The 26,642-nt window shown below is 72.1% G+C and overlaps 5 protein-coding genes across 5 annotated transcripts in view; 1 reads left to right on the top strand and 4 right to left on the bottom strand.

Moving 5' to 3' along the window:
• Nucleotides 1-886: 886 nt before the first annotated feature.
• On the bottom strand, nucleotides 887-9,436 carry LOC147415047 (cadherin-1-like). The gene is made up of 16 exons (XM_086468846.1): nucleotides 9,377-9,436; nucleotides 9,164-9,278; nucleotides 4,904-5,133; nucleotides 4,663-4,794; nucleotides 4,426-4,581; nucleotides 4,199-4,343; nucleotides 3,894-4,066; nucleotides 3,430-3,558; nucleotides 3,122-3,307; nucleotides 2,788-3,032; nucleotides 2,512-2,654; nucleotides 2,162-2,386; nucleotides 1,840-2,061; nucleotides 1,628-1,758; nucleotides 1,219-1,362; nucleotides 887-1,102 (listed from the first exon to the last, which is right to left on the bottom strand). Exons 1-16 carry the CDS (start codon nucleotides 9,434-9,436, stop codon nucleotides 887-889), a joined length of 2,652 nt encoding a protein of 883 aa, XP_086324972.1.
• A 1,099-nt stretch (nucleotides 9,437-10,535) lies between these two features.
• LOC147415046 (B-cadherin-like) lies at nucleotides 10,536-16,875 on the bottom strand. The gene is made up of 15 exons (XM_086468845.1): nucleotides 16,725-16,875; nucleotides 14,287-14,519; nucleotides 14,094-14,204; nucleotides 13,706-13,861; nucleotides 13,445-13,589; nucleotides 13,149-13,324; nucleotides 12,926-13,054; nucleotides 12,643-12,828; nucleotides 12,306-12,550; nucleotides 12,085-12,227; nucleotides 11,656-11,880; nucleotides 11,344-11,562; nucleotides 11,128-11,258; nucleotides 10,883-11,029; nucleotides 10,536-10,766 (listed from the first exon to the last, which is right to left on the bottom strand). Exons 1-15 carry the CDS (start codon nucleotides 16,873-16,875, stop codon nucleotides 10,536-10,538), a joined length of 2,628 nt encoding a protein of 875 aa, XP_086324971.1.
• A 2,570-nt stretch (nucleotides 16,876-19,445) lies between these two features.
• Nucleotides 19,446-20,805, top strand: LOC147415045 (5-hydroxyisourate hydrolase-like). Its single transcript, XM_086469508.1, has 4 exons — nucleotides 19,446-19,508; nucleotides 19,904-20,046; nucleotides 20,456-20,591; nucleotides 20,716-20,805. The coding sequence occupies exons 1-4, from the start codon at nucleotides 19,446-19,448 to the stop codon at nucleotides 20,803-20,805; spliced, it is 432 nt and encodes a 143-aa protein (XP_086325634.1).
• Nucleotides 20,806-21,108: 303 nt separating this feature from the next.
• On the bottom strand, nucleotides 21,109-24,863 carry DRC4 (dynein regulatory complex subunit 4). The gene is made up of 6 exons (XM_086469288.1): nucleotides 24,662-24,863; nucleotides 24,251-24,418; nucleotides 23,862-23,948; nucleotides 22,657-22,866; nucleotides 21,460-21,525; nucleotides 21,109-21,258 (listed from the first exon to the last, which is right to left on the bottom strand). The coding sequence occupies exons 1-6, from the start codon at nucleotides 24,839-24,841 to the stop codon at nucleotides 21,109-21,111; spliced, it is 861 nt and encodes a 286-aa protein (XP_086325414.1). The 5' UTR covers nucleotides 24,842-24,863.
• Nucleotides 24,864-24,984: 121 nt separating this feature from the next.
• Nucleotides 24,985-26,642, bottom strand: part of DEF8 (differentially expressed in FDCP 8 homolog) — a 6,807-nt gene continuing 5,149 nt past the window's right edge. Inside the window, exons 11-14 of the mRNA XM_086468844.1 lie at nucleotides 26,446-26,637; nucleotides 26,006-26,074; nucleotides 25,216-25,308; nucleotides 24,985-25,050 (exon numbers count right to left, since the gene is read on the bottom strand). Of these exons, the coding sequence (XP_086324970.1) occupies nucleotides 24,985-25,050; nucleotides 25,216-25,308; nucleotides 26,006-26,074; nucleotides 26,446-26,637 (420 nt within the window). The remainder of the gene's footprint in view (nucleotides 25,051-25,215; nucleotides 25,309-26,005; nucleotides 26,075-26,445; nucleotides 26,638-26,642) is intronic.

Here is a 26,642-nt window from a genome sequence, read left to right as displayed (position 1 = left end):
AAACCAGCGGAGCCGCGCACAAAGAGGGCTTTTGGTTTTCTTAAAACAATTTATTATTTCAATTTTTATATAAAAACCATACAATCAATTAATCCTAGACCATTGCCGGCTTCCCAGCCCGCATCAGACCCTTTTCCCATGATAAAAAATACAAACCACGACGACAGCTAAACACGGAATTTCAGTAAAGCTGTTTGATTTCCGAAAGCGCCTTTCATTGACTGCACGGTAATTACGCCTGGCACGACACCGAAGGAAATCGCATCATCATCTGGGATACAGAAGAAAACAGAAATCTGCCTGCAGGTGCTCTATGAAGTAGAATTCCCTCACGCGTAGCGCGTGATGGCACATCTTTGGTCTGCGTTTACCCGTCACCTCACCCCGCTGCGGCAGAGGCGCGGTGCCGGGGCCGGCCCGCTCCTCCGGCGCCGGGTTTGCCACCCGAGCGCGGCGGCGACGTCGGATTGCGGGTTGTGGCGGGGCTGGGAACACGAGGTATTTTGGAGAGCGCCGGAGAAACCCTTTTTCCCCCCACTGTGGCAGCGGGGGCCTGTCCCTGCCGGGGAAGAGGAGCTGATCCTGGAGTGCCTCGGCTCCGGGACGGGGAAGGGGTTGAACGGCCCCACACCCCGCCTGGAGCCAAAGGGGGGCCGGGAAACTCACAGGTTCCCCCAAACTTGCCCCCCCCAGCCCTGGTAACCCCGAGCTTCCCCTGCGCTGAAGGAGGGGGACGCGGACACCGGGTTAAGGGGGTGTTGGAGGGGGGTTCAGCCGCCCCCCCCCGGGCAAAGACCGACGTGAGTCCAGTGGGGTGAAATGAGGGGAGCGCCGCCTGCGCCGGGCGGCTGCCGGACGGTGCTGGGGTGGGGGGTGGGGGGGCGTCCTAGTCGTCCTCCTCCTCCCCGCCGCCGTAGAGGTCCGCCAGCTTCTTGAAGCGGCTGCCCCAGTCGCTGAGGTAGTCGTAGTCCTGGTCGCGGTCGGAGGCGGAGGAGTTGAGGGAGCTGAGCGAGGTGGCCTCCGAGCCGCTGCCCTCGTAGTCGAACACCAGCAGCGAGTCGTAGGGGGGGGCCGTGGGGTCCGTGTCGGCCGCCTTCAGGTTCTGGGGGGACATGACACGCACACGGAGGGGTCAGCGCCGTCCCCCCCGGGCTGGGGACGCCCCAGTGGTGCTGGCAGAGGTGGGGGCTTCGTCCCCACGGCGGGGCCGGGGCTCACCTCATCGATGAAGTTCCCGATCTCGTCAGGGTTGGCGGGACGGGGCCGGTACTGGGGGGCGGCGATCAGCGAGGGGGCCACGTCGTTGCGGATCACCTCCGGGCGGGCGTCCAGGCCCCGGTGGAGCTGGCTCAGGTCATAGTCCTGCGTGGGGACGGAGCAGGATGGGTGGGGGGGACGACGGGACACATGAGGAGATGACACTTGAGGGACGGCCATGGGCGCCGCTGCGCTGGGACCCGGGGCAGCAAGGACCAGGGGCGCCACGGGCACCGGGTGACCGCAGGAGGGGACACGGGCGAGCAGGGCCGCGGCAGCCTCGTGCCCCCCAAGCTTCCACGGGGGCGCAAGGCCACCACCCGCCGCGGGGACCCCGCGGGCAGGGTCTGTCCCGGCGCAGCCATCCCACCTGGTCCTCCTCGCCGCCACCCTCCTCGTCGTAGTGGTAGACGTTGTCCCGCATGTCGTCCTCGGGCGGGAGCAGCGGCTCCTTCACCACCTTCCTCCGCCTGGCGAAGAGCAGCAGCAGCAGCAGCAGGACTGCGAGCGGACGGCACCGGCGTCAGGGCGAGTCGCTGTCCCCGTCCCGTCCCCGTCCCGTCCCCGTCCCACGGTACTCACTCAGCAGCGCCAGGATGCCCCCCAGGATGCCCAGGATGGCGGGGACGCCCAGGCCGCTGGCCACGTACGCTCGCCGCTCGCAGTTTTTGGCCGGCCCTTCGCACTCGCACACCTGGGCTTTGACCGGCGTCACCTGCGCCTTGCCCTTGCTGTCCGTCAGCTTCAGGAAGACGTTGTACTCCCCCGGCTCCAGCTGCTTCACCAGGCTCAGCGACAGCGCGTCTTGCGGCCGAGAGGGAGAGGTTGGGCTCAGAGACGGGGCCCCGCTCCCCGCCGCCCCGCGCCGAGGCGGGGTGGCCAAGCCGGACCGGGTGGCACCTACCTTGTCCGGTCATCCTGACGGTCCAGTTGGCGCCGGAGCCGTGCTCCAGCGCTGCCTGGAAGGGGTAGGTGTTGGGGGGCAGGTCCTTGTCGACGATGGTCAGCGTCTGCTCCTCGGGCTGCCGGTTGCAGACGTCGAAGAAGCGGGGCTCCGGCATGGGGCCGTTGTCGTTCACGTCCTGGAGGAGGAGGAGCAGCATCCCCGTGCCGGTGGCATCCGGTGACCCTGCGGGGCCAGGCGTTAGCAAGGGGCCTGGGGAAGGGGTCCCGGCCCTGGCCGCTGCCCCAGGAGCCCCGGTGGGACACGGGGTGGGTGGCAGCAGCCCCTTCCCAAAGCGGGGTGCTCCTCACCGCTGTCCACGGCCAGGACGATGGCCTTGTAGGTGCTGTTGATGGCGTGCACCGACTCCCGGTCCAGCGGCTGGGCCACCGTGACGATGCCGTTCTCGGGGTCGATGGCCAGCCACCCCGCGGGGTCGCTGCCCATGCGGTACCTGGGGCGAGCGAGGGGTCAGCGGGGCGGGGGGATGCTCTGCAGCGCGGGGAAGGGGCGCACGGCACGGTGCAGCCCCAGCACAGCCCCCCGCCGCCGCCACGCACCCCCCCCCCCCCCCGCCTCCCACTCACGTGATTTTCTGCCTCTGATCCCTGTCCGGGTCCTGCGCCGTGTAGGAGGTGACCTGGTGCCCCACCGGCAGGTCCTCCATCACCTCCACCCTCTTGACGGGGGGCACGAAGACGGGAGCTTCGTTCACGTCTCCGACCAGCACCAGGACGTTGGCCGTGGAGAGCGGCAGGGGCACGGCGAAGGGGACGGCGTTCTCCACCGTCACCACGAGGTTGTACCGGCTCTTGGTCTCGTAATCCAGGCCCTGGCGGGGGCGGGCAGGAGAGCGGAGCTGGGTGACGCCGGCGGGGGAGGCAGCCGGCACCGGGGCGGCCGCGCGGCGTCACGACCCACCTTGGCGGTTTTCAGGACGCCGTCGTTGGTTTTGGGGTCAGTGGTGACGGTGAAGTCGCCGTCCTGGTCCCCGCTCTTGATGCGGTAGACGGCTTGCCAGGCCGGCGAGCCCTGCATGTCCCGGTCCGTCACGTGCAGCCGGGTCACCACCACCCCCACCTCGTTCTCATTCACCGTCCCCTCGTACTGCAAGAAGAAAGGGGACGGGGACAGTCACCCACGTGCTCCCGGGCACCCTGGGGTGGGGGACGGGCACGTGCCACGGTGGCCCGAGGAAGGCAGCGGGCCAGGGGAGCCGGCGCAGGTACCATGGTGGGGTCGAAGACGGGAGGGTTGTCGTTGGCGTCGGTGACTTCCACGATGGCGGTGGCGGTGTTGGTCAGGCCGTTGCCCTCCTGGTCCGCAGCCTGGATGATCAGCGTGTAGTTGGGAGTGGTCTGCAAGCCGAAACCACCGCGGTTAGGGCAGGGATGGGGTCCGGCGTGTCCCCCTCCAGGGGCATCGCCTGCCTGCAATTCCACCCTTCTCCGGCCACGGCGTTCGCCGCCGGCACAGGCGCTTGCCAACCCCGAGGGGCTGGCAGACCACACGTCGCTGGGGCTCAGCAGGGCTGGCGTCCCCAGCGCAGATCCCTGATGGGCTGCAGACACCCCCAGAGCAGGGGACAGTGACAAGTCCCCAAACCCCGGTGCTCCGGCACCCTCGGCTCCCCGCGGCAAGTCCCACCGCGGAGCTGCCGCCTGGTGCCCCGGGACGCGGCGAGGGCGCCCACCTCCCGGTCCAGCCCCGTGCCGATGACGCTGATGACGCCCTTGGCCGGGTCGATGGTGAACATCCGTTGCATGCCCTTGGGCTCCTCGCTGAGGATGGAGTAGCCGATGATGCCGTTGTTCACGTTGATCCCATCGTCCGCGTCCGTGGCGTTCACCGTCATCACGGAGGTGCCTGGGCACGGGGACAAGCAGGGAAGGGTTCACTCGTGGGACAGACCCCACGGGACGGCCCAGCCCAGCTCTGGCTCGGGGCTCTGTGCGATCCCAGCCCCGGGACCCCCGGCTTGCCCGTCCCCCCACGCACCCGGCTTCGCGTTCTCCTCGATGTAGCCGACGAAGACTTGCTTGGTGAAGATGGGCCGGTTGTCGTTCTGGTCCGTCACGGTGATGATGATCTCCATGGGGTCCTCCACGGGCTGCCCGCTGGCCGACACGGCGTGGGAGAAGAGCTGCGAGGGGCACCGTCAGCCCACACGCGACCCCCCAACCCGCCCCGGGACCGTCCCCTCCCCATCGCGGCCCCCGACTCACGACGTATTTATCGATCTCCTCCCGGTCCAGCGGCTTCGTCACCTCCAGCCACCCCGTCTCCCGCTCAATGGTGAAGACGCCCACGGGGGGGGTGTCCGCCCCCTGCCCCGTGATGCTGTAGAAAACCTGCGTCTCCTTGTCCTTGTTGGATTTGATCTGGCGGCGAGGCGGACGGGGGGGTTAGAGGGGTCCCGGCGCTCCGGGGACCCCCCTGCCCTGTGCCCCGTCCCCACGTACCTGCACCAGCTTCTTGGGGAAGGGTCCCCGCTCGTTCTCAGGGCAGTTGATGGGGGGGATGACCCAGTCCCTCTTCTGCCGGCGGAGGCCGTGGCCGGGCTTGGGGAAGGTCACCACATCGGGCGCTACGTCCTACAGGGAGAGCGTCTCCGCTCGGCGCCAGCACCTTGCCGAGCCCTCGGCACGCTCTGCCGTGGGGAGAGGGGCTGCGGTGACCCCGGGGAGACGGGCTGCGCTTTACCTGCTGCTGGTGGCGGTGATGGTCGTGGCTCCACCGCTGCCGCACGGTCACCCTGGCCGAGTGCTTCTTGCCCGCGGCGTCCCAGGTGTGGACGGAGAAGCCGATCTGCCGCCGCTGGAGCTGCAGGGGCCGGGTGGCAGAGACGACGCCATCCCTGCTCACCTTGAAGCGGGTGTCGTCCGAGAGGTACGCGGCGGCGTGCCGCTGCTCGCCGCAGTCGGCGAAGCTCACTGGGGACAGGCAGAGCGGGTGGGCAGGGGGGCTCCCGGTGCCGCCGCGGGGGGAGCCGGCGAGGGCAGGGCGGGCAGGAGGGCGCGGGCACACGCAGCACGGCCGCGGCTCAGAGGCCCAGGGGGGCGCCACGTGCGGTGGGGACACGCGATGCACGGTGCCGCACGCCCTGCCGGTATCCCCGGTAGCCCCAGGTGTGGGCACCACGCACGGTGCGTCCCTGCCGTGGCTTTGGTGCGGGACCGGGTGCGGCACAACCGTGGGATCCCCGCCGGCCCGGGTCAGCGGGGCAAACGGCGCCCAGCACCGTGCGGCCCCGCGGTGCCCGGCACACCCCTGCGCGCGGCACCACGTACGGCACGGCCCCGCAGGCGGCACCACGCACGCCGCATCCCCGCCGTGTGGCACGTCCCCGTGGCGCAGCGTGTCCCCGTGCGTGGCACGTGTCACCGCCGCGGCGGCAGTGGGTGCTGCTGCCGCAGCTGCTTTTCAACGAAAGACAAGGGCAGCGCCCGCTCCCCTGCGCTGGCACCCACCCCCCCCCCCCGGCTGCCCGGCTCGGGGCGGCCCTGGGGGCTGATCCGCAGGGCACTGCAGGCCGGTGGGATACGGTGCCGCAGCGCCTGGGGGTCCCCGAGCCCCCCCGCATGGCCAGGGACCACAGCCCCACGCGTGCAGCAAGGACGGCCCGGGCCGTGACCCGCCGCAGGAGGGGGACATCGCCCTTTGGGCACAAAGGTGCCGCTCCCGGGGCACCCAGCCCCCCCAGGCACCCTTCGGGACCTCCGACCCCTCTGCAGCCGGGGGGTCCCAGGCACAGCAGGCACCCGCCACCGACTGGGGCAGAGGGTGTCCTGGCGTCACCGGCTTGGCACCCTGCTGGGGCGCGGTACGAGCCCGGGACCGGCACGCGGGGGGCCACGGCCGGGCGGTGGGGAGGTCAGCAGGCATCACATGAGCCAGGGCCGCCCCGCGCCGCCGGCAGCTCCCGAACAAACACCCTTTGTCTGGGAGACGGTTTGTTCGAGCCAGCGGCACCCGGGCTGGAGGCCCTGCCAGCGCGGCCGCCATCAGCCCCGGCGTGACCCGCACCGGGTGCCGGGGGGGGGCTGCGCCGCACGAAGGCGACGTGGCCGGGGCGGGAGGCAGCGCGGCACGCCCCAACGCCGGGCACGAAGCCGCCACTGCCGGGGCCGGTCCCGCCGCCCCGGTGGGTTACATCAGCCCGCACGCACCCCGGGACTTCAGCGGCGCGTGGGGAGCCGTCGACGGGCCCTGCGCTGGGAGCTGCACCCCACTGCCCGCCGCGGCGCCCCCAACCCAGCCCTGGCAGCCGGGGAGGACCCGCCGGTGCGATGCCAACCCAGCTCGGCCCCACGGCGGGACCCCCGGCAAAGGCCGTGGGCTGGGGGAGCCGGTGAGGCCGGCTGGGCCGGAATGTGCCGGGGCAAGGCGGGCGCTACCGCAGCGGGGGCTGGCGGTGGGGAGAGGCACCCCGGCACCCGTGGGCGCAGGCGCAGTGCTTGGCACCTGGGGGCTGGCACCCCGCCGGCTGGGCGCAGCGAGCGGGGAGCGCCCAGCCCCCGCCAGCCCCACAGTGGGTGCAATGAGTGCTCCGTGCTCAGCACCCGCTCCCCCCCCTTCTCCTCCCTTCCCGCCCGGCCGTGCACAACCTGTTTTTCCAGCTCCTGGGCTGATGGAAAGCCGTCCCCAGCCCTCCCCTCCCCAGCCCTCCCCTCCCCGGGGCACCCAGCCAGGGGCCCCTCTCCTCCCGGCGGGGTGGGAGGCGAGGAGAGCCGGTGGGGGGGGGGGTCTTTTGGGGCGACAGCCAGACCCACTGCGTTATCAGGCCGCCAAATGGGTCAGGGGGCTGAGACCCTGCGCCAGGACGGGGACCAGGGCAGCCCCCCCAAGCCACCCCACATCCTGCGGCGTCTCGCCGCACGGGCAGAGCCGGATGCCGCCATCGCCATCTGCGGCGTGCCACCGCCCCGGCGGTGCCCGCTCTGTTGGGCAAGCGCCGCGGCCGTGCCGGGGCGGAAGCCGGTGGCGGGGAGGGCTCGGGGGGGGGGGGGGGGGGGGGGGTGTCACGTCAGCCGGGGCGAAGGCACCGCGAGCGGCACGTCCCGCTGGCGCGCCCGCTGACGTCACCCGAGTTTCGCCGTGACTTCAGACTCTCGAGGTTCCCCCCACCCAGGGGTGACGGGGCAGCGCCCCAGCCCCCCGCCATGTCCCGTGGGGCCGTGCTGCCCCAGAGACCCCCCCCCCGCCACCGAGCAGAGCCGCAGGGTCCCAGCCCAACCCCGGGGACGCCGAGGCCCCCGCGCAGGTGTTCGCCGCCCCGGCCCAGGGGCCTGCCCGGACCTGTTGGAGGGAAAACACCGCGCTCAACTCATCAGCTCAACTCATCGGGCTAATTACAGGCCGGCTCGTCAGCCCGCCCTCGCCGCGGCCTCGCCACGGGCTTTGGCGTGCTGCGTGGCGGGGGGGGGGGCGGCATCGCTGAGCGCCCACCGAGCCCGTCCACCCCCATGGCCCGGCATCGCCAGGCTGGCACACGGCCCCTTGGCGTCCCCTTCCCTCCTCCCACACCCGCTGTTCTCCACCCAGGACCCGAAACTGGAAGTGCCAGTGCTGGGAACGGTGGGTTTCCAGCAGGTTCCCGGCGCTGAAGACCAGCCCTGCGCGGTGGGGAGACGCTGAGGCCGTGTGGGTGCCCATCACCCTGGTATCGGGCACAGCCCTCATGGACCCAGGCTGCCGCAGCCGGGCGGCTTCGTTAATGATCAGCCAGAAGGCTAACAAACAGGCAATTCCTGCGGTGTGGGGCATGGTCCGGCTCCCGCCCCGATACCCACAGCCCGGGTGAAGCCCTTCCGGAGCCGGGGGGGGTTTGGGAACCCCCCCTGGGGCGGTGCTCTGCAGCCCTCGGCCCTGCACCCATCCCAGTTGCCCCCAGCACACCGTGGCGCCAGCGCCACCGTCAACCATTAACCAGCGCAGATGGTGACGGCAATGGCCCAAGCGCCGCCCTGGGTGCCCGCACCCAGCCGCTGCGCAGCCCCTGGCACCCCAAAGTGGAAGCAGGTCCCCAGCACCCCCTTCCCTGGTGTCTCCCTGTGCCCCAAGACCCGGCAGCCACGGCCAGGGCTCGGTGCGCGGCAGAGGGGGGCTGTTGGGAGCCCAAAATGGGGCCCAGCCCGGCACAGCCGCCACGGCCACGGCCCAGCGCCGGCACCCACCGCACCACGACGGGGATTTTACGCCGGTGTGGCGGACACCACCATCCCCGTGCCACGAGCTGCCCGGGGGAGGCCGCGCTGGAGGCTCTGCGGCCGCGAAAAGGGGGTTCGCCCCCACGAACCCCGGGCGCTGGGACCCCGCGGGCGGGCGAGGCGTGGGGCAGGACGGGCGCCCGCGCGGCCCCACGCCCCGTCCTGCCGGCCTCGACAGGCCTGCGCCGCCTGAGTCAGCGCCGCCCGCGCCGACGCACCCCGGGGAGAGGCGCCCGCTGCCCCCCACGCTGCGACGCCGTCCCGCCGCGGCGGGAGCACCGGCGCCCGCGCTCGCCCCAGCCCCTCGGCGCTGCCACCCGTGGGCATGTTGTCCGTGTCTCTGTCCCCACGATCACCTGCGGCGGCATGCACCGAGCCTGTCCCCACCGCCCGTGGCACCGTCCCCACCACCGTGGCACCGTCCCCACCGCCGTGGCACCATCCCCACCGCCGTGGCACCATCCCCACCGCCGTGGCACCATCCCCACCGCCGTGGCACCATCCCCACCGCCGTGGCCTCATCCCCACCGCCGTGGCCTCGTCCCCACCGCCGTGGCCTCGTCCCCACCGTCGCAGCACCATCCCCACCATCGTGGCACCATCCCCACCGCCACGGCACCATCCCCACCGCCACCCACGGGGACGGACGGTGACCGTCCCCATCGCCACCCCTGCACCGCAAGGACACGGAGCCCCTGGGCTTCGTCCCCCATCGCCGCCTCCGGCACCACGCACCCAGGGCTCCCCGCCTTACCTCGTCCCAGCGCCTGTCCCGCCGCCACGCTGTCCCGCGGCACGGCGAGGGCGAAGGTCTCCGCGGTGAAACCGGGCTGGCACGACGCTGCCCGCTCGCACAACCGGTGACCGGCCTGCCCGGAGAGAGCCGTCAGTCCCGGCCGGGGTCCCGCCACCCCGGGCCAGGGTCCCACGATCCCGGGCAGGGGTCCCGGGGGTTCCCGTCCCTCACCTGGAGCAGGAGCAGGAGGAGGCAGAGCGGGGCCGGGCAGCCCCCCCGCCGCCGCCCCATGCCTGGGTGCCGGTGCCGGTGCCGGTGCCGGTGCCGAAGGGATCGGGGCGCTGCCGCCGCGGAGCCGCAGGTGGGTCCGGTCCCGGTCCCGCCCCGCAGGTGTTGCTGCTGCCCCCCTCCCCTCCCCCACCCCCCGGGGGAACCGCCCCGCCCCGCCCCGACGGGAGGCGGTGCCGCCCCGTCCGCCCCCGGTACCCCCGGTACCCCCGGTACCCCCCCCCCCCCGCCAGCCGTCGCGGGAGCTCCGTCCCCCTCCCCTCTCTTCCCACACGCAGCAAATTTGGGGGTGATTCCCTCCCCCTCGCACGGAGAAACCCCCAAGGACCCCCGGTGCCACCGGCCGCCCCCCCTCCTCCCGCACCCCAAGCCCCGCGGCTCCGGCAGGGCACGGAACAGGGGGGAAGCCCCCGGGGCTGGGGGTATCCCGGGGCTGAGCCCCCCCGACGGTGGCCCGGGGGGGGCTGCAGGGGGGAAAGCTCCAGCTGCCCCAGCCTGGGGGGGGGGGGGTGTGGGTGTGGAGGGAACTGGGGGGGTCGGGAGGGATTTGGCACCGTGGGCAATGCCACCAGTGCCGGTCCCACGGGGCACAGGGTGGGGGGCTCGGTGCCCTGCCTGTGCCTTCCATGGGGACAAGGACACCCTGGGTGCCCCCGGCACGGGCGATGCCACAGCCGTGCCTGCGGGTACCACGCAGGGGCAGGGAGAAGCCGGGGGCTGCTGTGGGCAAGGGGAGAGGGGTCTGGGGTCCCCAGGACCCTCACCCAGGGCACAAAGCCACGCAGAGGCTGGAGCATCTGAAAAAAAACAACCCCAAACCAACCCCCTCCTTCCCTTAGAACTCAGGGCAGCACTCGCTGACCTCGGCCCTAGCATCACACTACCTTTATTTCATACATTAAAAAAAAAAAAAAAAACAAAAAAAAAAACAACCAAGAAAAATACACGAGAGGAAGGCGAAGGGGGGGGGGGGGGGGGCTGCCGCCGAGGCGAGAGGTGGGGGGGGACACGGCGGGAGGGGGCAGCCCCAAGGCACAGGCAGCAGTAAGGCATGGGGCAGGGAGCGGGTCCAGTGCCGGGGTGGGCGTGGGGGGGGGGTGTCCTAGTTCTCCTCCTCCTCCTCCTCCTCCTCCTCCCCGCCGCCGTAGAGGTCCGCCAGCTTCTTGAAGCGGCTGCCCCAGTCGCTGAGGTAGTCGTAGTCCTGGTCGCGGTCGGAGGCGGAGGAGTTGAGGGAGCTGAGCGAGGTGGCCTCCGAGCCGCTGCCCTCGTAGTCGAACACCAGCAGCGAGTCGTAGGGGGGGGCCGTGGGGTCCGTGTCGGCCGCCTTCAGGTTCTGGGGGGACACGACACGCACACGGAGGGGTCAGCGCCGTCCCCCCTGGGCTGGGGACGCCCCAGTGGTGCTGGCAGAGGTGGGGGCTTCGTCCCCGCGGCGGGGCCGGGGCTCACCTCCTCGATGAAGGTGCCGATGTCGTCGGGGTTGGCGGGACGGGGCCGGTACTGGGGGGCCGGCAGGAGGGTGGGGGCCACGTCGTTGCGGAGCAGCACCTCCGGGCGGGCGTCCAGGCCCCGGTGCAGCTGCCGGAGGTCGTAGTCCTGGGGGACACACACACACAGACCAGAGAGGCGCAGGGTCAGGCTGTGCGTGGTGGCAGCAGCCCCCCCCGGCCCGCCCCCCCCCCCGCGACACCCACCTGGTCCTCCTCGCCGCCGCCCTCCTCCCCGTAGTAAAACACGTTGTCCCGCGTGTCGTCCTCCGGCAGCAGCAGCGGCTCCTTCGTCACCTTCCTCCTCCTCACAAAGAGCAGCAGCAGCAGCAGGATGACTGGGGGGGAGCACCGGCGTCAGCAGGGACGTGTCCCCCCCCTGCCCCATGGCGGGGTGCAGCCCTGGGACACCCCCCCACTCACGCAGCAAGGCCAGGAGGGCGCCCAGGGCGGCGAGGACGAAGGGCAGCCCGGTGGCGGGCTGGGATCGCGGGGGACAGCTCTGCGTCGGCCCCTCGCAGTCGCAGACCCGGGCGGTGATGACGGTGAGCTGGGCTTTGCCCGGCCGGTCCAGGAGCCGCAGGTAGACGCTGTAGAGGTCCGGCTCCAGCGGTGCCACCAGCCGCAGGGTGACAGTGTCATCTGCACAGGACCGGCACCGTGCTGTGGCGGCGCGCACCGGTAACGCCGCGGCGGCACAGCCCACCCGGCGCCAAGCGCCCCCCCCGGCATTACCTTCGTCGCCGACCTCCACCGCCCAGCTGTCCCCCGAGCCGTGGGTGAGCTCGGCGCGGAAGGGGCCGGTGTTGGGGGGCAGGTCCCTGTCGGTGACGGTGAGGACCTGGGGCTGGGGGCTGCGGTTGCAGACGGTGACGTCCCGGGGCTCGGCCTCGGGGCCGTGGTCGTTCACGTCGAGCAGGGTGAGGAGCAGCGTGCCGGTGCCCGTGGCGGGCGGCGAGCCTGCGGGGTGGAGCGATGCTGGAGCCGGGGGGAATCCCCCAAACCCAGGACCCTCATGGGGACAGGGATGCCCCGAGCAGGGGTGGGGACAGGCAGCCGCCCCCCGCTGCTCCGTGCCGGTGCTGAGATGGCGGTTCTCGGTGACGGCAGCACGTGTCCCTCACGCGGGACGGCGGGAACAAGGGCCCCTTTCACGGCCCTCACCGTCGTCCACGGCCAGCAGCATGGCGGCGTAGGTGCTGTTCTTGGCGAAGGGGGACTCGCGGTCCAGGTGGTCCCGTGCCGTCACGAGGCCGTTCTCGGGGTGCACGGCCAGCCAGCCCGCCGGGTCGTGCCCCACCAGGTACCTGGGGGGGCAGAAGGGACCTGGTGCCATGGTGGGGAGATGGTGGAGACACCCCCCCCAAGACCCTGACCCCGCTCACTTGATCCTCTGCCCCTGCGCCTTGTCGGGGTCCTGGGCCGTGCAGGAGGCGAGGGTCTGCCCCGGCGGCACGTCCTCCGGCACCCGGGCGAGCCGCACCGCCGGGTTGAAGACAGGCGCCTCGTTGACGTCCTCCACGTTGACCGTCACCGTGGCGGTGGCCGTGGGCAGCCTCACGGCGAAGGGGGCCTCGTTGGCCACGGCCACGTGGAGCACAAACTGCTTCTTGGCCTCGTAGTCCAGACCCTGGGAGAGGGGAGGGGACGGGCAGCACCCCACGGTGGGCAGCGGGGCGGGGGGGGGGGACGCGGTGGCGGGGGGGGGGGGAGGACAAGCACCTTGGCGGTGCGGAGGACGCCCTCGTTGCTGGCGGGGTCGGTGGCGATGGCGAAGGCGCCTCCCTCGTTGCCGCGCAGGATGGAGTAGACGGCTCGCCACGCCGGCGTGCTCGGCTCGTCCAGGTCCGTGGTGGCCAACCGGGCCACCTCCCGCCCGGCCTCGTTCTCCGGCACGGCCGCCTCGTACTGCGGGGGCACCGTCACTGCCGCAGCCCGGCGGGCACCAGCCCGGCCCGCGGGGCACGGCCTCCCACCGGGGCGGGGTGGGGGGGTCCCGCGTTACCATTTTGGGGTCAAATTCGGGGGCGTTGTCGTTGACGTCCGCGATCTCGATCACCGCCAGCGCCGTCGTGGTCAGCCCCTCGCCGTCCAGGTCGGCCGCCTGCACGGTCAGCGTGTACTCCCGCACGCGCTGCGGCGGACAGACAGACAGACAGACACACCATCAACCCCCCCGCCCGGGGCTGGGACCGGGGCCGCCCGCCCCGCGGTGCCGCAGAGCCCACCTCGCGGTCGAGGCCGCTGGCGATGACGCTGAGGGTGCCGGTGGCCCTGTTGACGGTGAACATGTGGGGATGGGGCTCCCGCGGCTCCTGGCTGAGGATGGAGTAGGCGAGGACGCCGTTGTAGGTCTCCACCGCGTCGTCCGCGTCCGTGGCCGTCACCTGCATCACCGAGGTGCCTGCGAACGGGCTGGCCCGGTGAGCGGGGCGGGCGGAGGACACGGGGCACCCATGATCCCCCCCCCCCCCCTCCCCCCCCGGGGTGGTCCCAGGGCTCTCCCCGCAGCACGGGGTCCTACCCGGCAACGCGCCCTCCGGCACGGAGCCCCTGAAGACCTCCCGCGTGAACTGGGGCTTGTTGTCGTTCTGGTCCGTCACCGTGACGATGATCTCCATCGGCTCCTCCACCGGTTTGCCGTTCTCGGACACGGCGTGCGAGAAGAGCTGCGAGGCCGAGGGGTCAGCGGTGTAAGGGGGGGGGGTGGGGGTGGGGGGTGTGCCGGTACGGCACGCCGGCACACCGCGGCACAGCCCCCCTCCTCGCCCCGGCGGGGACCTACGTGGTACTTGTCGATGCGCTCCCGGTCCAGCGGCTGCGTCACCTTCATCCAGCCCGACTCCTTCTCGATGGTGAAGACGCCCTCGGGGGGGGCGTCCGCCCCCTGCCCCGTGATGCTGTAGAAGATCTTGGTGTCTCTGTCCCGGTTGGATTTGATCTGGGAGGACACACGCCAGGGGCGGGGGGGGGGGGTCAGTACCATCCGTCCGTCGTGTGTGTCCCCCCCCGATGCGGGGGGGATGGCCACCGCCAGCATCGCCCCCACCTTGATGTGCACAGCCCAGATGCTGGGGGGCGGGGAGGGGGGTGGATCCCTCCCTGGCACCCACATCCACGCTGGACCCCCAGCTCACCACCCAGACGGACACCACCCCGCCCCCCCACCATACCTGAACCAGCTTTTTGGGGAAGGGGCCCCTCTCATTTTCGGGAACCTTGATGGGGGGGATCACCCAGTCCCTCTTCTGCCTCCGGGCAGCGCCGCGAGCCTCGGGGTGCTCCTGCGGGGTGGGGGGGTGGGTGAGGGCGCAGCTGGACGGATGGGGGGGACGGGGGGGTGGGGGGGCAGACGGGCAGCGTTACCTGGGGGGAGCGTCTGCCCCGCACGGGAACCGGGGCAGGGTCTGGCTGACCGGCGGCATCCCGGGGGGGGACGGCATTCCGGGGGGGGACGGCATCCCGGGGGGGGACGGCATCCCGGGGGGGGACGGCGAGCGCCCTGCCCACCCCCGGCAGCCGCACAGGACCCCCGTCCTCCTGCGCCCCGACGTTGGGCTCCTCGGTCCCGTACGGCCCCGTGCAGCCTGCGGAGCTCGCTGCGAGAGGGTGGGGGGGTCAGACCGGCTGGGGGACACACACACACACACACCTGTCCCCCTGTCCCCCAGCCCCCCAGCCCCCCGAGGCAGGTCGGGCGGGGGATGCCGGGAGTGGCGCAGGTTTCGGCTTTGTTCCATAGATGACTGGGAAATTCCTGGGCAGGCAGAGCCCTGCCCCAGCCCCCCACCCGCTGTGTCACCCCCCTCGGGGCACCCAGCCTCCCCCACCCCCCCCCCACCACGGCCAGGACATGGGGCACAGCACGGACCCCCCACCCCCCACCCCAGGACCACGCTGCATCCCCCGTGCTGGATGCGGCCCAGGCCCCTGCACCCCCCGCGGGAGGCAGGATTAGGGGATTAGCGGAGCTAAGCCAGCTCCGGAGGCTGAGCGGCCGGGAGAGCCGGGGAGCGGGGCTGGGGGGGCTGCGGGAGCCGGGGGGGGGGGGGGGGGGGGAGACGTGGAGTGGGGGCGAGGAGAGCTGTGCCCCACAGCTGCCCCACACCGGGGCGGGGAGCGAGCCCTGGCGCAATGGCAGCACCACACCGAGGGCCCCTCCCAGCCACGACGGCACCGTAAGGGACACCGGTGGGGCCAGGAGGGTCCCAACCACCCCGGGGAGCCCCCAGCACCCGCTCCCCAGCCGTGGCACGGGTTGCCAATCCCCACCGAAGGGCTGGGGGGGCACGGCGAGGTCCAGGTCCACAGCCCCGCTCCAGCCCCAGCATGGGGGGCCGGACCCCACCGTGGCCTCGGGGTCCCTCCACGCCGAGCCCACATGGCACCGCGGCCGCTCGGCGCAGAGGTGGAGCCGCACGGTCGGTGCCCGCGCCACGTGCTGCCCGCGGCGGCGATTTTGCAGCGGCGTGGACGGACCCCAGCCCCTGCCCACGGCGGGGGCCCGGCACAGCCCAGCTCCGCTCCTGGCAGCCTGGCAGGAGCTGCCCGGCAGGCTGAGGCGAGGGAAGCGGGATGCGGCATCGGAGGTCAGGGGCCTCTCCTGGCACGGCGAGAGCACTTACCGCCAAGGATCGCTTTTAGTGCTGCTCCGCAGCCATTAGGCGAGCGCTGGCTCCGGCCACGGCTCCCGAGCAGCCCCGCTCCCCCGGGACGCCGCCGAGCGAACGGGGTGAACGGGCCCAAGCAACCGCCGGCACCGGGCCGAGAGCCGGTGGCAGCGAGCCCCAGCCCAGCCTCGGGCCAGGCTGGCCGGGCTCCGCAGCCCACGGTGCCACGCTCTGCCCACGGCCGCAGAAGGGTGGCCCTGGGGCGCCCAGCCCCATCGCCAGCCCGGCGCCGGGCACCCACCCTGCGGGGACCCAGCCCTGTCCCGGCGGGTGCCCCACGGCTGGACCAGAGGCACCAACGCTGCCATCGGCCACCGCAAGCTCCAGTGGGGCCAGACGGGCGAGCTGGGCACTGCCAGCCCCACGGCACAGCCCCGCTGCTGGTGGGGCACACCCAGCCCCACGGCCCAGCACTGGGAAAGGGCAGCCCCGCGGCCCAGCCCCATGGCCCAGCCTTATAACAAGCCCCACAACGAGCCCCACAACGAGCCCCACAGCCCCACAACGAGCCCCACAACGAGCCCCACAACGAGCCCCACAGCCCTTGCGCCCAGGAGCCCAGCCAGCCCCACAGCTCGGCCCCACACCCAGGGAAGAACTCGCCCCTCATGGCTCGGCCCCACACCCAGGGAAGAGCTCGCCCCTCATGGCTCGGCCCCACACCCAGGGAAGAGCTCGCCCCTCATGGCCCAGCCCCACATCCCGGGGAGCCCAGCCAGCCCCACACCCTGGGCAGTGCCAGGTTCCCCCTCCCCGTAAACCACCGACCCCGCGGCCCGGGAAGGGGGGTGGGGGCAGAGCCGGCCCCGCATCCCGCCCCAGGACCCAGCCCCACGGCTCGGGGGGCCCAGCCGGCCCCAGAGCCAGCCCCACAAGCCGGGGGGGGAGTGTGGGGGGGGAGCAGAGCGGGGTCGAGGACGGCAGCGAGGTGGGACCCCGCCGCCCCCCGCCCAGCCCAGCCCGCGCCCGGGGGGCACGGCCGGCCCCGCCCGCCCCACCGGCGCCCTGGTCCCGATCCCGGCCCCGGCCGCCCGGTGCCCCCCGCCCCCCCGCCCCCCCGCCGCCGCCGCCGCCCATCGCTGAGGAGGGGTCGGGGGCTCCCGGGTGGAGCCGCGCCCCGACGGCGCCGCTTACCTGGTGCCGGGAGCGGCCCCCGGCGCAGCCCCGGGGGGACGCACGGTCGGTCCGGGGGGGCGGCGATCGCGGCGGCCGCCGGCAGCAACGGGAGGAGGAGGGGGAAGAAGATGAAGAGGAGCGGGCAGAGCCCGGAGCGCGGCCTCCGCATGGCCCGTCCGCTGCCGCCGCCGCCGCCGCCGCCGCTCCGGTCCCGCCCGCCGCGCCCCGCCCCGCCCGCTGCAACGCGCCGCTCCAGGTGAGGCGGCGGCCCCGCAGGTACCGCCCCGCCCCGCCCCGGGGAGCGGACCACGGTACCCCCCGGGCACCCCCCAGGCACCCCCCAGGCACCCCCCGGTTCCTCCATCCCCCCCCGCCCCCCCGCCGCTGTTTGCCCGGTACCTCTGCGCGGCCCCGTGGGCACCGGTATCGCCGGGCGCGTTCCCGGTACCGCCGTGTGTCCCCCCACGTGCCTCCCGGCGCCCCCCCCCCCCCCCCCGGTACCTCCCCGGTACCCCCGGGTACCGTGGTCTGCTGTCCCCCGCGGTTCCCCCCCTCCCCCCGGCCCCGTACCGGGGCTGACCCCCTCCCGGAGCGACCCGTCCCCCCTGACCGGGGCCAGGCTGAGGCTCCTCGGGACCCCCGGGGACAGCCCCCCCCCATGCCCGGGAACGCGTCCCCCTGCAGCGGGGGCTCTCCCGGGACCGCTCTGCTGGGGGGGGGGTCGGGGTGCTCAGCCTCGCCGGGGGGTCCCATCGGGCACCAGCCGCAGCGTTGCCCCCTCACCGGCACCCGGGGGGGGTCCTCTGCACCCCGCAGTGCATTGGGCATCCCTGGTGCCACGTGTCCCCCGCATCAGGGGCTGTTGGACGGGGGCGCTGGGGGATCTGGAGCCCCCCCACCCCCCCACCTTTGGGTGCATGGGACCCCCGGAGCCAAGCGGGACCCCTCGGTGGGACAGCGTCCTGGGTAGGGGGGTCCTGGGCTCCATCGTCGACCCCCCCCCAGCCTGGAGCGGCACTTTGTGTGCTGCGCCGCCCCCCCTTGGGCACCCCCCCCCACCGGTGGACACCGACCCGGGCATGCTGGCAACCGGGGGCTGGCGCTGGCCTTTCCCGGCAGGACTCGGCCAAGGTCACGGCCGCAGGGAAGGTCCCAGCTGGTGCCCAGCACAGCCGGAGCCATGTCACCCTGCACCTTCACTCTCCTCCTCCTCCTCCTGGTAGGACCCTCCCGAAGGGGCCGGGGGCTGCTGCACAACTGCGGGGAGGGGGGGAAGCGTGGCAGAACCCCCCGGGGCAGAGCTCAGCCCCCCCAGCCCTGCTCTCTGTCCCGCAGAATGTGTTTACCTTCCCCGAGCCCGGCCGCGGCCTCTGCCGGCAGAAGAGGGACTGGGTCATCCCCCCCATCAACTGCCCCGAGAACGAGCGGGGACCCTTCCCCAAGAAGCTGGTGCAGGTACGTGGGGACGGGGCACAGGGCAGGGGGGTCCCCGGAGCGCCGGGACCCCTCTAACCCCCCCGTCTGCCTCGCCGCCAGATCAAATCCAACAAGGCCAAGGAGACGCAGGTTTTCTACAGCATCACGGGGCAGGGGGTGGACACCCCCCCCGTGGGCGTCTTCACCATTGAGCGGGAGACGGGGTGGCTGGAGGTGACGAAGCCGCTGGACCGGGAGGAGATCGATAAATACGTCGTGAGTCGGGGGCCGCGATGGGGAGGGGACGGTCCCGGGGCGGGTTGGGGGGTCGCGCGTGGGCTGACGGTGCCCCTCGCAGCTCTTCTCCCACGCCGTGTCGGCCAGCGGGCAGCCCGTGGAGGACCCCATGGAGATCATCATCACCGTGACGGACCAGAACGACAACCGGCCCGTCTTCACCGAGGCGGTTTTCCACGGCGCCGTGCCGGAGGGGGCTAAGCCAGGTGGGACCGATGCCGCTGAGCAGGAGGGAGCGCCGGGGCGGTGGCGACAATGGGAGATGTCACCCGTAACCACCCGCTCCCAGGCACGCCGGTGCTGCGGGTGCTGACCACGGATGCCGACGACGCGGTGGGCTCCAGCAACGGCGTCGTGGTCTACTCCATCCTGCGCCAGACACCGGACCAGCCCCAGCCCCGCATGTTTGCCATCAACGGCAGCACCGGGGTGATCTCCGTGGCCGTGGCGGGGTTGGTGGCACAGGTGAGCCCCCACCGCCACCCTCCGCACCCCCCAGCCCCTTCGGGGGTGACGCAGCCTCTCGCTGCAGGCGGTTCCCCGATACACCCTGGAGATCCAGGCGGCCGACCTGGGGGGGCACGGGCTGCAGGCCACCGCCACCGCCGTCATCCAAGTGCAGGTGAGGGGCTGAGCCCACCCCCCGTGCCCCCACGGTGGGCGGACGGGCAGGGCTCGGCCACGGTGAAGCCGCTGCCTGCTCCTGGCAGCCCCCGCGGTGCCGACGCGCTCCGGGTGCTTTCCGGGGAGGGATGGCAGCTCCGCCATGGCTCCTCCTGGCTTGGCACCCCGGCACGTCTCGCCGGGATCTGGTCCACCAGCCCCAGGGCTGCGGTGCTGCCAGAATGTGGGTGCCGGCGGGGCTCCTGGGCGCACCTCCCAGCGGGAAGCCACCCGCACCGGCTCGGCCCACCCGGGGAGGAGCGCCCGGTCCTGCCACGGCCCTGTGCCGGGATAGCGGCGTCCACCCTCGCCAGCTCCGTGGGGAGAGGCTGCGGCGCCAGGGAAGGGCAGCCAGGGCAGGGGATGGCGTTCTGCACCGTGTCACCGGCCGCCGGCCGCTGGCCGAGCGGGATGGAGGAGAGCCAGGTAAGCAGCCGGGCGCCATTCCTCGCCGTCGAGCCTCTCCGGCGTCCCCGCTTCAGCCGAGGCCCGGAGCCGGTGCCAGGACGGCAGCGAGAGCTGGTCCCGCTCCAGGGAGGCAGCTCCCTGCAGCCCCCGGAGTCGTGCCCCCACCCTGCCAAGCACAACCCGGGGGGGATCTCCCGGAGGGGAAGGGGCTTGGCCGCCCCCGCCAGCACTGCCCTCGCCCCCCGTTGCTCGCTGCCCACCCCGGGGCAGCTCCGGGGAGCTCGCCGGGTGAACGACCGCCCGGGCGGCGGCGACGAGGCTGCCGGGGCGCGAGGCTGCCGGCACGGGGCTGCTTCCTCCCTGGGCCCAGGCCAGCGGGACGCGTCCCAGCCCCACTTACTCCTCTGCCCTAGGCCGGCGGCCCGTCCGAGGCGGCAAAGAGCTCCCTGACCACCCACGTGCTGAACACGGCGACGGGGCTGCCGGCCGCCGGCCTCGCCGTCCGCCTGGCCCAGCTGCAGGAGCCGGGGCCGCAGTGGACGGAGGTGGCGCAGAGGTGGGAGAGCGAAAGGGGCAGGGGAAGGGGCAGGGGGTGCTGGTGCCTGTCCCCCACGGGCCAGCCGGCTGCTCGGCCTTCGCCCCGGGTGCTGCTGCCAGCGGGGATGGGAGGGACAGGGCGGCAGGGAAGGGACAGGGTGGTGCGGCAGGGGCGGACAGGGAAGACAGGGACGGGACAGGGCGGACAGGGAAGGGACAGGGCGGACAGGGAAGGGACAGGGAAGAAAGGGACAGGCAGGGCGGACAGGGATGGGACAGGCAGGGTGGCAGGGAAGGGACGGACAGGGTGGCAGGGAAGGGACGGACAGGGTGGCAGGGAAGGGACAGGCAGGGTGGCAGGGAAGGGACGGACAGGGTGGCAGGGAAGGGACGGACAGGGTGGCAGGGCTTGGTCCTTCTGCTTCCAGGCGGACGGACGAGGACGGGCGCTGCCTGCTCCTCCTGGCTCCGGGGGAGTTCAAGGCCGGCACCTACAAGCTGCGCTTTGAGACGGCGCCGTACTGGCAGGGGCTGGGGCTCACCAGCTTCTACCCCTTCGTGGAGGTACAGGGGAGCAAGGGGGGGAGTCACGGGAGCCGGCCGAAGCCACCGAGGGGAGCGGAGCAGGGCTCTGGGTGTCCTGGGGGAGCCACCAGCTCCGCTCCGAGCATCCCTTGCTCTCCCCCAGGTCGTCTTCACCATCGCCGACCCGGCCCGGAAGCTGCACGTCCCGTTGCTGATCAGCCCCTACTCCTACACCACGTACCGGGGCAGTTAGGGGGAAGGACGTGGGTCAGCGGGGTGGGGGGACTACGCCCCCGCCACCATTAAAGGCATCAAACAGCACCCTTGGTCTCAAAAAAATAATCATCTTCCTGGGGAAAGCGCACGGACGGCTTCTGGAGGGGGGAAGGAGGGGGGTCCCAGGGGCAGGGCAGGTCGAGGGGCCAGCCCAGGAGGCAGAGAGGGGCCTCCAGGTCCTGCAGAAGGCTCCTGGGGGTCGGTTCGATGGCACGGAGCACCGACGGGGCACAGCCCCGCTCCCTGCCCGGCCCGGCGGGTCCCTCGGCGCCGGCTGGCGTCAGGTGGGCTCCGCCACGAGTCCCGCGGGGCCCTGCCCCACCGTCTGCCCCGGCACGGGGCTCACCAGGGGCTGGAAGCCCAGGTTGTCCAGGGGGATCCCAAAGGCCGTCAGCTTCGCCTCGAATGTCTGCAGCAGGTCGTTGTGGGCCTGCAGGAGAAGCGCCCCCCGGGTCAGCCCAGAGCCCAGCTCCAGCCTCAACCCCCCGGGCAATGGGGTCCCTGCACCCCCCTGCACGGGGCAGGGGGGACCCCAGCGTGCCCTCCCTTCGCAGGGGACCCCGCAGCCACCACCCCAAGTCCCCCCCCGGGGCAGGGGAGGGGAGAGGGGAGCCCCAGCCCCTTCCCTCACCTTGCAGACTCGGGCCAGCTGGAGCTGCAGGTCCTCGATGGTGGCGTTTTTGGAGCTGAGCACGTCCTGCAAAGGGAGATGGAGCGTCAGGCAGTGGGGGGGGGGGGGGGTGGTGGTGGCAGGGACACACACGCACACGGTGGCCGTGGCGCGGGCGGGAGCGGCGTGGCAGAGCTCACGGAGGAGCTCGAGACCCGGCTGCCGAGCGGAGCAGCTCGCAGCAGGGCCTGGCAGGCGGCCACCACCCCGCCAGCTTCGAGCCAGCGCTGCCAGGGACAGCCAGCCCCAGGCAGAGGCGAGGGACGGGGACCTCCTGGACCGACAACACGAGCGCCAGCACGGCCCCTGGTCATCATCATCATCATCGTCTGCAATGGCAGCACCTGCTCCGGCAGCACCGCCTCTGCCGTCGCGGCACCAGGGGAATTAGAGGGAGCGAGGCTCCCCGGGAAGACACCGGGGGCAGCTGAGCAGAGGAATTCGGGGAGCCCAGCAGCTGCGGCAGAGCTTGACGCCCTGACGCCTTCCCAGGAATGCGCTTCCCTTCCTGCTGCCGCGGCACCTGCCGGGAGGTGACACAGCCGCCGCCCCGGAGCCTCGCCTGCCGCCGTGCCCGTCCCCAGGGCCCCCTGGCAGGAGGGGGTCGGCGAGCTTCGCTGCCACCCACCGCAGAGAAGGGGACGGGCTGGCACGGGGGGGATGAGCCGGAGGGCAGCGGGGTGGGGGCAGAGCCGAGCGTGGCACCCCCGGCGTCCCCTGCGGCTCACCCGACCCGAAGCGAGCGCCGCTTCTCCGGTGACGGCTCCAGGAATGTGGGTCCCCCGGCCCCCGCACCCAGCCCTTCTGCAGACGTATTTTTAGCGCGGCAGACAGCCCCCTGGGGACCCCTCTCCGCAGCCAGGGAGGCCAGGAGGCCCGGGGCCGTCCTCCTCCAAACGGGCCCCACCCGAGGGACGAGATGGGTGCCAGACTCCGACGCCCACGCGCTCCGCTCTCGAGGGAGAGCCGAGGTGCCCCGCGGCGCCGGGAACCACTGACGCGGCAGCGACGGCCGCGCAGGACGGGGACTCGCGCGCTCCAGGGTCTGCGGTCACCCCAGAGCGGCCCGTGCCACCCCCCCCGAGCAGCCTGTGCCCCCCCCGAGCGGCCTGTGCCCCCCCCAGAGCGGCCCGTGCCCCCCCCAGAGGTGCACGGTACCTCCAGCTCGCGCGACACCAAGGAGAGGGCGCCCGGGTCGAGGTTGGAGGCGGCGAAGACCTCGCCGAGCTCCACCTCCGTCTTCTCCAGGACGCCGAGGAGCCCTTTCAGTTTGCGCTCCAGGAGGAGGTTCTTGAAGCCCGTCTTCTGCTGCACCTCGTTGATGGCTTTGGTGAACTTCTGGTAGAGCTCGTCGCGGTCCGCCTGCACCTGTGACCAAAAAAACCACCTTGGGGGGACCCCGCCGGGCTGGCGCCCCCCCCAGGGCGGGCAGCAAACAGGCCCTGCCTGCTCCGGCGAGAGCCCGGCCGCTCCCCACGGCACCCACGGCCCGCGGGGCAGGCAGGGGCTGGAGCGCGGCTCCCCTCCCTCCGTGGCTGCCAGCTCCTCGGCCCTTCTGCTTCCTCCTCCCCTGCGGGCCCAGGAGCCCCCCGAGCGCGGTGCGGGCCGGCCGGGCTCGCCGCGGCACGAGTTCAGGGCTCGGAGGGGGCCCCAGGGCACACGGGGGGGGGGTCTCCCCTCTCCTCCCCGCAGCCGGCAGCAGCCCCCGGCTCACAGCGAGTTAATAAGTGCCCTAATTAGGACACAATCTCTCCTCCACAGCCTATTTCTGAGCGCGCTGAATACGCTGCTGCCTTAATGACGGATTGTTAACGAGGCCTCAGATCCACGTTCATATTCCTGGGGATTTCTACGAATTGCAAATGAGCTCTCGTCTTGCCTCACCAGATTTATCTGGGTTAGGTGAGGGAGGGTGGGGGGTGGGGGGGGGCTGAGGCTGGAAGAACTCAGCCAAGGGGACTCATCCCGAGCCGCCCCGGCACGGCAAGCGACCCCCAAACGGCGGCAGAAGGAGGGAGCGAGCCCTGGCCGGGGTTGGTGCCCCACGGCCAGCTCTCCCCACGGCTCTGCGCCCCCCCCCGAGGGGCTGCTGCTGCGGCCAGGCCCTCGCAGGCCGGGAGGGGACCGCCGGAGCGTGCATGATTGCTTACCAAAGTACAAGGCCAGGCCTGTCTGCTGACCGTGGGAGAGGCCAAAGCCGGGAGCAGCTTTGTGGGAAGCAGCAGTTCTCTCTGGATTAGAGCTTTGGAAAGCCCTCGGGGCTAAGCCCAGCCTCTCTGCTAAGCCCCCGCGCCCGGCCCTCTGCGGAGGGGAGAGGGTTGGGAGAGGGAAAGGGGCTGCCCAGGCCCGTCTGCGGCCCTCACCAGGCTGAACCTCTGCTCCAGCACTTCGTGTTCCCACTGAAGATCTTCCAGTTCCTTCTGGGTGACTTTCAGACGGGCTTTTGCATTCTGCGGGCGGGAAGGGAGGGTTAGAGAGCGCGGGTTTCCGCGGGAGGCGTGGGGGACGCCGGGGAGGAGAGCGACCAGCGAAGAGAAAAACCAGGCAGCACCCACAGCAGCTCCCGCAGCGGGGGTTACTCTGGTTTCGCGCTGCCAGAGCGGCGGGAGCGTGATCTGACCGACACCCAGCGAGGCTGGAAGGGCCTGGAAGGCTGTGGCTCGGCCCAGGCGAGCGGCAGAGGTCACCGCAGAGCGGCTCCCTCCAGGCAAGAGCGAGGGCGAGTCGGGAAGGGTCGGGGCCGGCCGCTCACCGTCAGGGCCTCCTCGACCTTGTCATAGTGGGCCAACTTCTTCTGCAGCTCAGACACCTGCTCCCGGGCCTGCTGCAGGGGCTCCTTCAGCTGCTTGCTCTGCTGCAGCGCGTCCGCCTTCTCCTTTTCCAAGTGGTTCTCTCTCTTCTTCATCTCCTCCACCTGCTCCTGTTGTTGGGAACACGAGGGCCAGCTCCTGGCGGCTGCCCAGCCCCTCCAGACACCCTCCCGCTGCCGGCCCAGCGAGACACATCCCCCCCCCCCCCCTCCTGCCCCCCAAGAGCTGCGCTCGTGTGACGACGTACAACCCTCAGGAGCGCAGCAGCACCCAGGAACCGGCCAGGTCCGGGTGAAATCCTCACGGGACGGGTGCCCGGGGGGGAAGGCGGCGCTGCGCAGGCCGGGCAGTACCTTCAGCAAGCTGATGAGCGCCAGGTTTTGGAGGGTGATGTCGTCGTAGTAGCTCTTGATGTCGCTGAAGGCCGCCTCGTGGTTCCTCATCAGCTCGTTGATCTGGCTGTTCTTCCTCTCCTCCACCTCGTGGATCTCGCTCTTCCTCCGCAAGTCGAGCTCGTCCCGCAGCGCCTGCATCTTCTTGGCGTACTTGCCTCGATCTCTGGGGGGGGGGGGGGAGCACAGAGGGGGCTGAGCGGGGACCCCCCCGTAACGCAGCCCCGCTCCCGCAGCCAGCCCGGCGTGTGCCGCCGCGGCGTGACTCGAGGCCACGAGGCTCCTCAGCGGCGTCGCCGCCGCCGCCACCGGCTCCCTCCGCGGAGCGAGCAGAGCCCCGAAACGGCGTCCTTGGAAAGAGGGCATGGAAACGCTCCAAGTCAGCCCGTGGGAACCCAAACGTGTGTGCGTCCCCGCCCCGAGGGGGACGCTGGAGCGAGGACTCTGCAAGGGCTCCTCCAGCCAGCCCACCCGCAGCCTGGAGGAGCATGGCCAGGCAGCTCCTGCAGCGGTACGGCCCGGCAGCGGCGGCAGGCGCCCGGCCTCGTGCCGTTGGCGTGAGGCTGGGGGTCTGGCAGCCCCAGAGCACGGGGGATGGGGGGGCACAACTGGGGGAAACGCGGCCAGGAGTGGGGGGAAACACGGCCACAGCTGGGGGGAAAACTGGCTAGAAGTGGGGAAAAACACAGCCAAAACTGGGGGGAAAACTGACCAGAACTGGGGGGAAACATGGCCAAAACTGGGGGGAAACACGGCCAAACTGGGGGAAACATGGCCACAACTGGGGGGAAACACGGCCACAACTGGGGGGAAACATGGCCACAACTGGGGGAAAACTGGCCAGAAGTGGGGGGAAAACTGGCCAAAACTGGGGGAAAGATGGCCAGAACTGGGGGGGAAACCGACCAGAACTGGGGGGAAAACTGGCCAAAACTGGGGGAAAGATGGCCAGAACTGGGGGGGAAACCGACCAGAACTGGGGGGAAAGATGGCCAGAACTGGGGGGAAACATGGCCAGAAGTGGGGGAAAACATGCCAGAAGTGGGGGAATCACGGCCAAAGCTGGGGGAAAACCAACCAGAAGTGGGGGGAAACACGGCCAAAGCTGGTGGGAAACACGGCCAAAGCTGGGGGGAAAACTGACCAGAAGTGGGGGAAGCACGGCCAGAAGTGGGGGGAAGCACGGCCAGAAGTGGGGGGAAAACCACCCAGAAGTGGGGGGAAGCCACCCCTGTTTCTGCTCGAGGCTCTGCCAGGGAGCTCGGAGGCACCTTCCCCGACGACGAGAGCTCCCGAAGGGCCTACGGGCACGCCCTGACCTTTCACTTGTCTCTCGAAGTCGTTGCACAGCCGGGTGATCTCCTGCTCTTGCTCCTGTCGCGGGGAAGGCAGGCGTTACAGACGGACAAACCCCACCCCAGCCCGCCGCCTCCCTCCCGCTCTCCCCCCCGCCCCCGGTTCACCGGGCAGCCCGCAGCTTCTCACGGCTCCCCGCTGCGGGACGGGAGGGCAAACCGGAGCCACCCCGGGGGTCTCTCCTCCCCGTTGCTGCGCTGACTTGCCAGTGCCTCAAGCGCAGGGGGTGCCGGTGCCCCGCGGGAAACGCCACCCCCACCGGGGCGAGGGCCGGGGCGGCGGCTGCCGCTCGCCCCCCGCGAAGCCCGGGAGGGCTCAGCCGCCGGCCCCGCCGCCCCGCTCTGCGGCAGAGGCGCCTGGGCGGGGCTGCGGGCCGGCCGGGGACCCACCAGGCGCATGGCTTTCACCCCCGCCTCGTGGGCCAGCTCCTGCTCCTTCAGCTCGGCTCTCAGCGAGCGCACGTCCTGCCGCAGCTCCGTCTCCTGGGCCCGGTGCTCCTGCCGGGCCCGCTGCAGGGACAGGCTGCCCTCGGCCCGCAGCTCGCCCAGGCTGCCCTGGTGCTCGTGCAGCAAGTGCTTCACCTTCA

Source organism: Leptosomus discolor, chromosome 8, assembly GCF_034619465.1.
Source record: "Leptosomus discolor isolate bLepDis1 chromosome 8, bLepDis1.hap2, whole genome shotgun sequence".
NCBI lineage: Eukaryota > Metazoa > Chordata > Aves > Leptosomiformes > Leptosomidae > Leptosomus > Leptosomus discolor.
The sequence above is the reverse complement of the archived record's forward strand: the minus strand, read 5'-3'. Positions and strand labels throughout refer to the sequence as shown.

Bases quoted from the DNA above. Each gene is read 5' to 3' on its own strand.
- LOC147415047 (XM_086468846.1), bottom strand. From the start codon at position 9,436: ATGGGGCGGCGGCGGGGGGGCTGCCCGGCCCCGCTCTGCCTCCTCCTG. The intron at 2,655-2,787 runs GTGAGTGGGAGG...CGCTCGCCCCAG, and splicing joins GATCAGAGGCAGAAAATCAC to GTACCGCATGGGCAGCGACC. The intron at 2,062-2,161 runs GTAGGTGCCACC...CTCGGCCGCAAG, and splicing joins CGTCAGGATGACCGGACAAG to ACGCGCTGTCGCTGAGCCTG.
- DRC4 (XM_086469288.1), bottom strand. From the start codon at position 24,841: ATGCAGGCGCTGCGGGACGAGCTCGACTTGCGGAGGAAGAGCGAGATC. The intron at 23,949-24,250 runs GTGAGCGGCCGG...TCCCGCCCGCAG, and splicing joins AGGTCGAGGAGGCCCTGACG to AATGCAAAAGCCCGTCTGAA. The intron at 22,867-23,861 runs GTGAGGGCCGCA...TTTTGGTCACAG, and splicing joins TGGAGCAGAGGTTCAGCCTG to GTGCAGGCGGACCGCGACGA.
- LOC147415045 (XM_086469508.1), top strand. From the start codon at position 19,446: ATGGCGTTCTGCACCGTGTCACCGGCCGCCGGCCGCTGGCCGAGCGGG. The intron at 19,509-19,903 runs GTAAGCAGCCGG...CCTCTGCCCTAG, and splicing joins GCGGGATGGAGGAGAGCCAG to GCCGGCGGCCCGTCCGAGGC. The intron at 20,047-20,455 runs GTGGGAGAGCGA...TTCTGCTTCCAG, and splicing joins TGGACGGAGGTGGCGCAGAG to GCGGACGGACGAGGACGGGC.
- LOC147415046 (XM_086468845.1), bottom strand. From the start codon at position 16,875: ATGCGGAGGCCGCGCTCCGGGCTCTGCCCGCTCCTCTTCATCTTCTTC. The intron at 13,590-13,705 runs GTAGGTCCCCGC...TCGGCCTCGCAG, and splicing joins AGCGCATCGACAAGTACCAC to CTCTTCTCGCACGCCGTGTC. The intron at 12,228-12,305 runs GTGAGCGGGGTC...CTGCCCCCCCAG, and splicing joins GCGCAGGGGCAGAGGATCAA to GTACCTGGTGGGGCACGACC.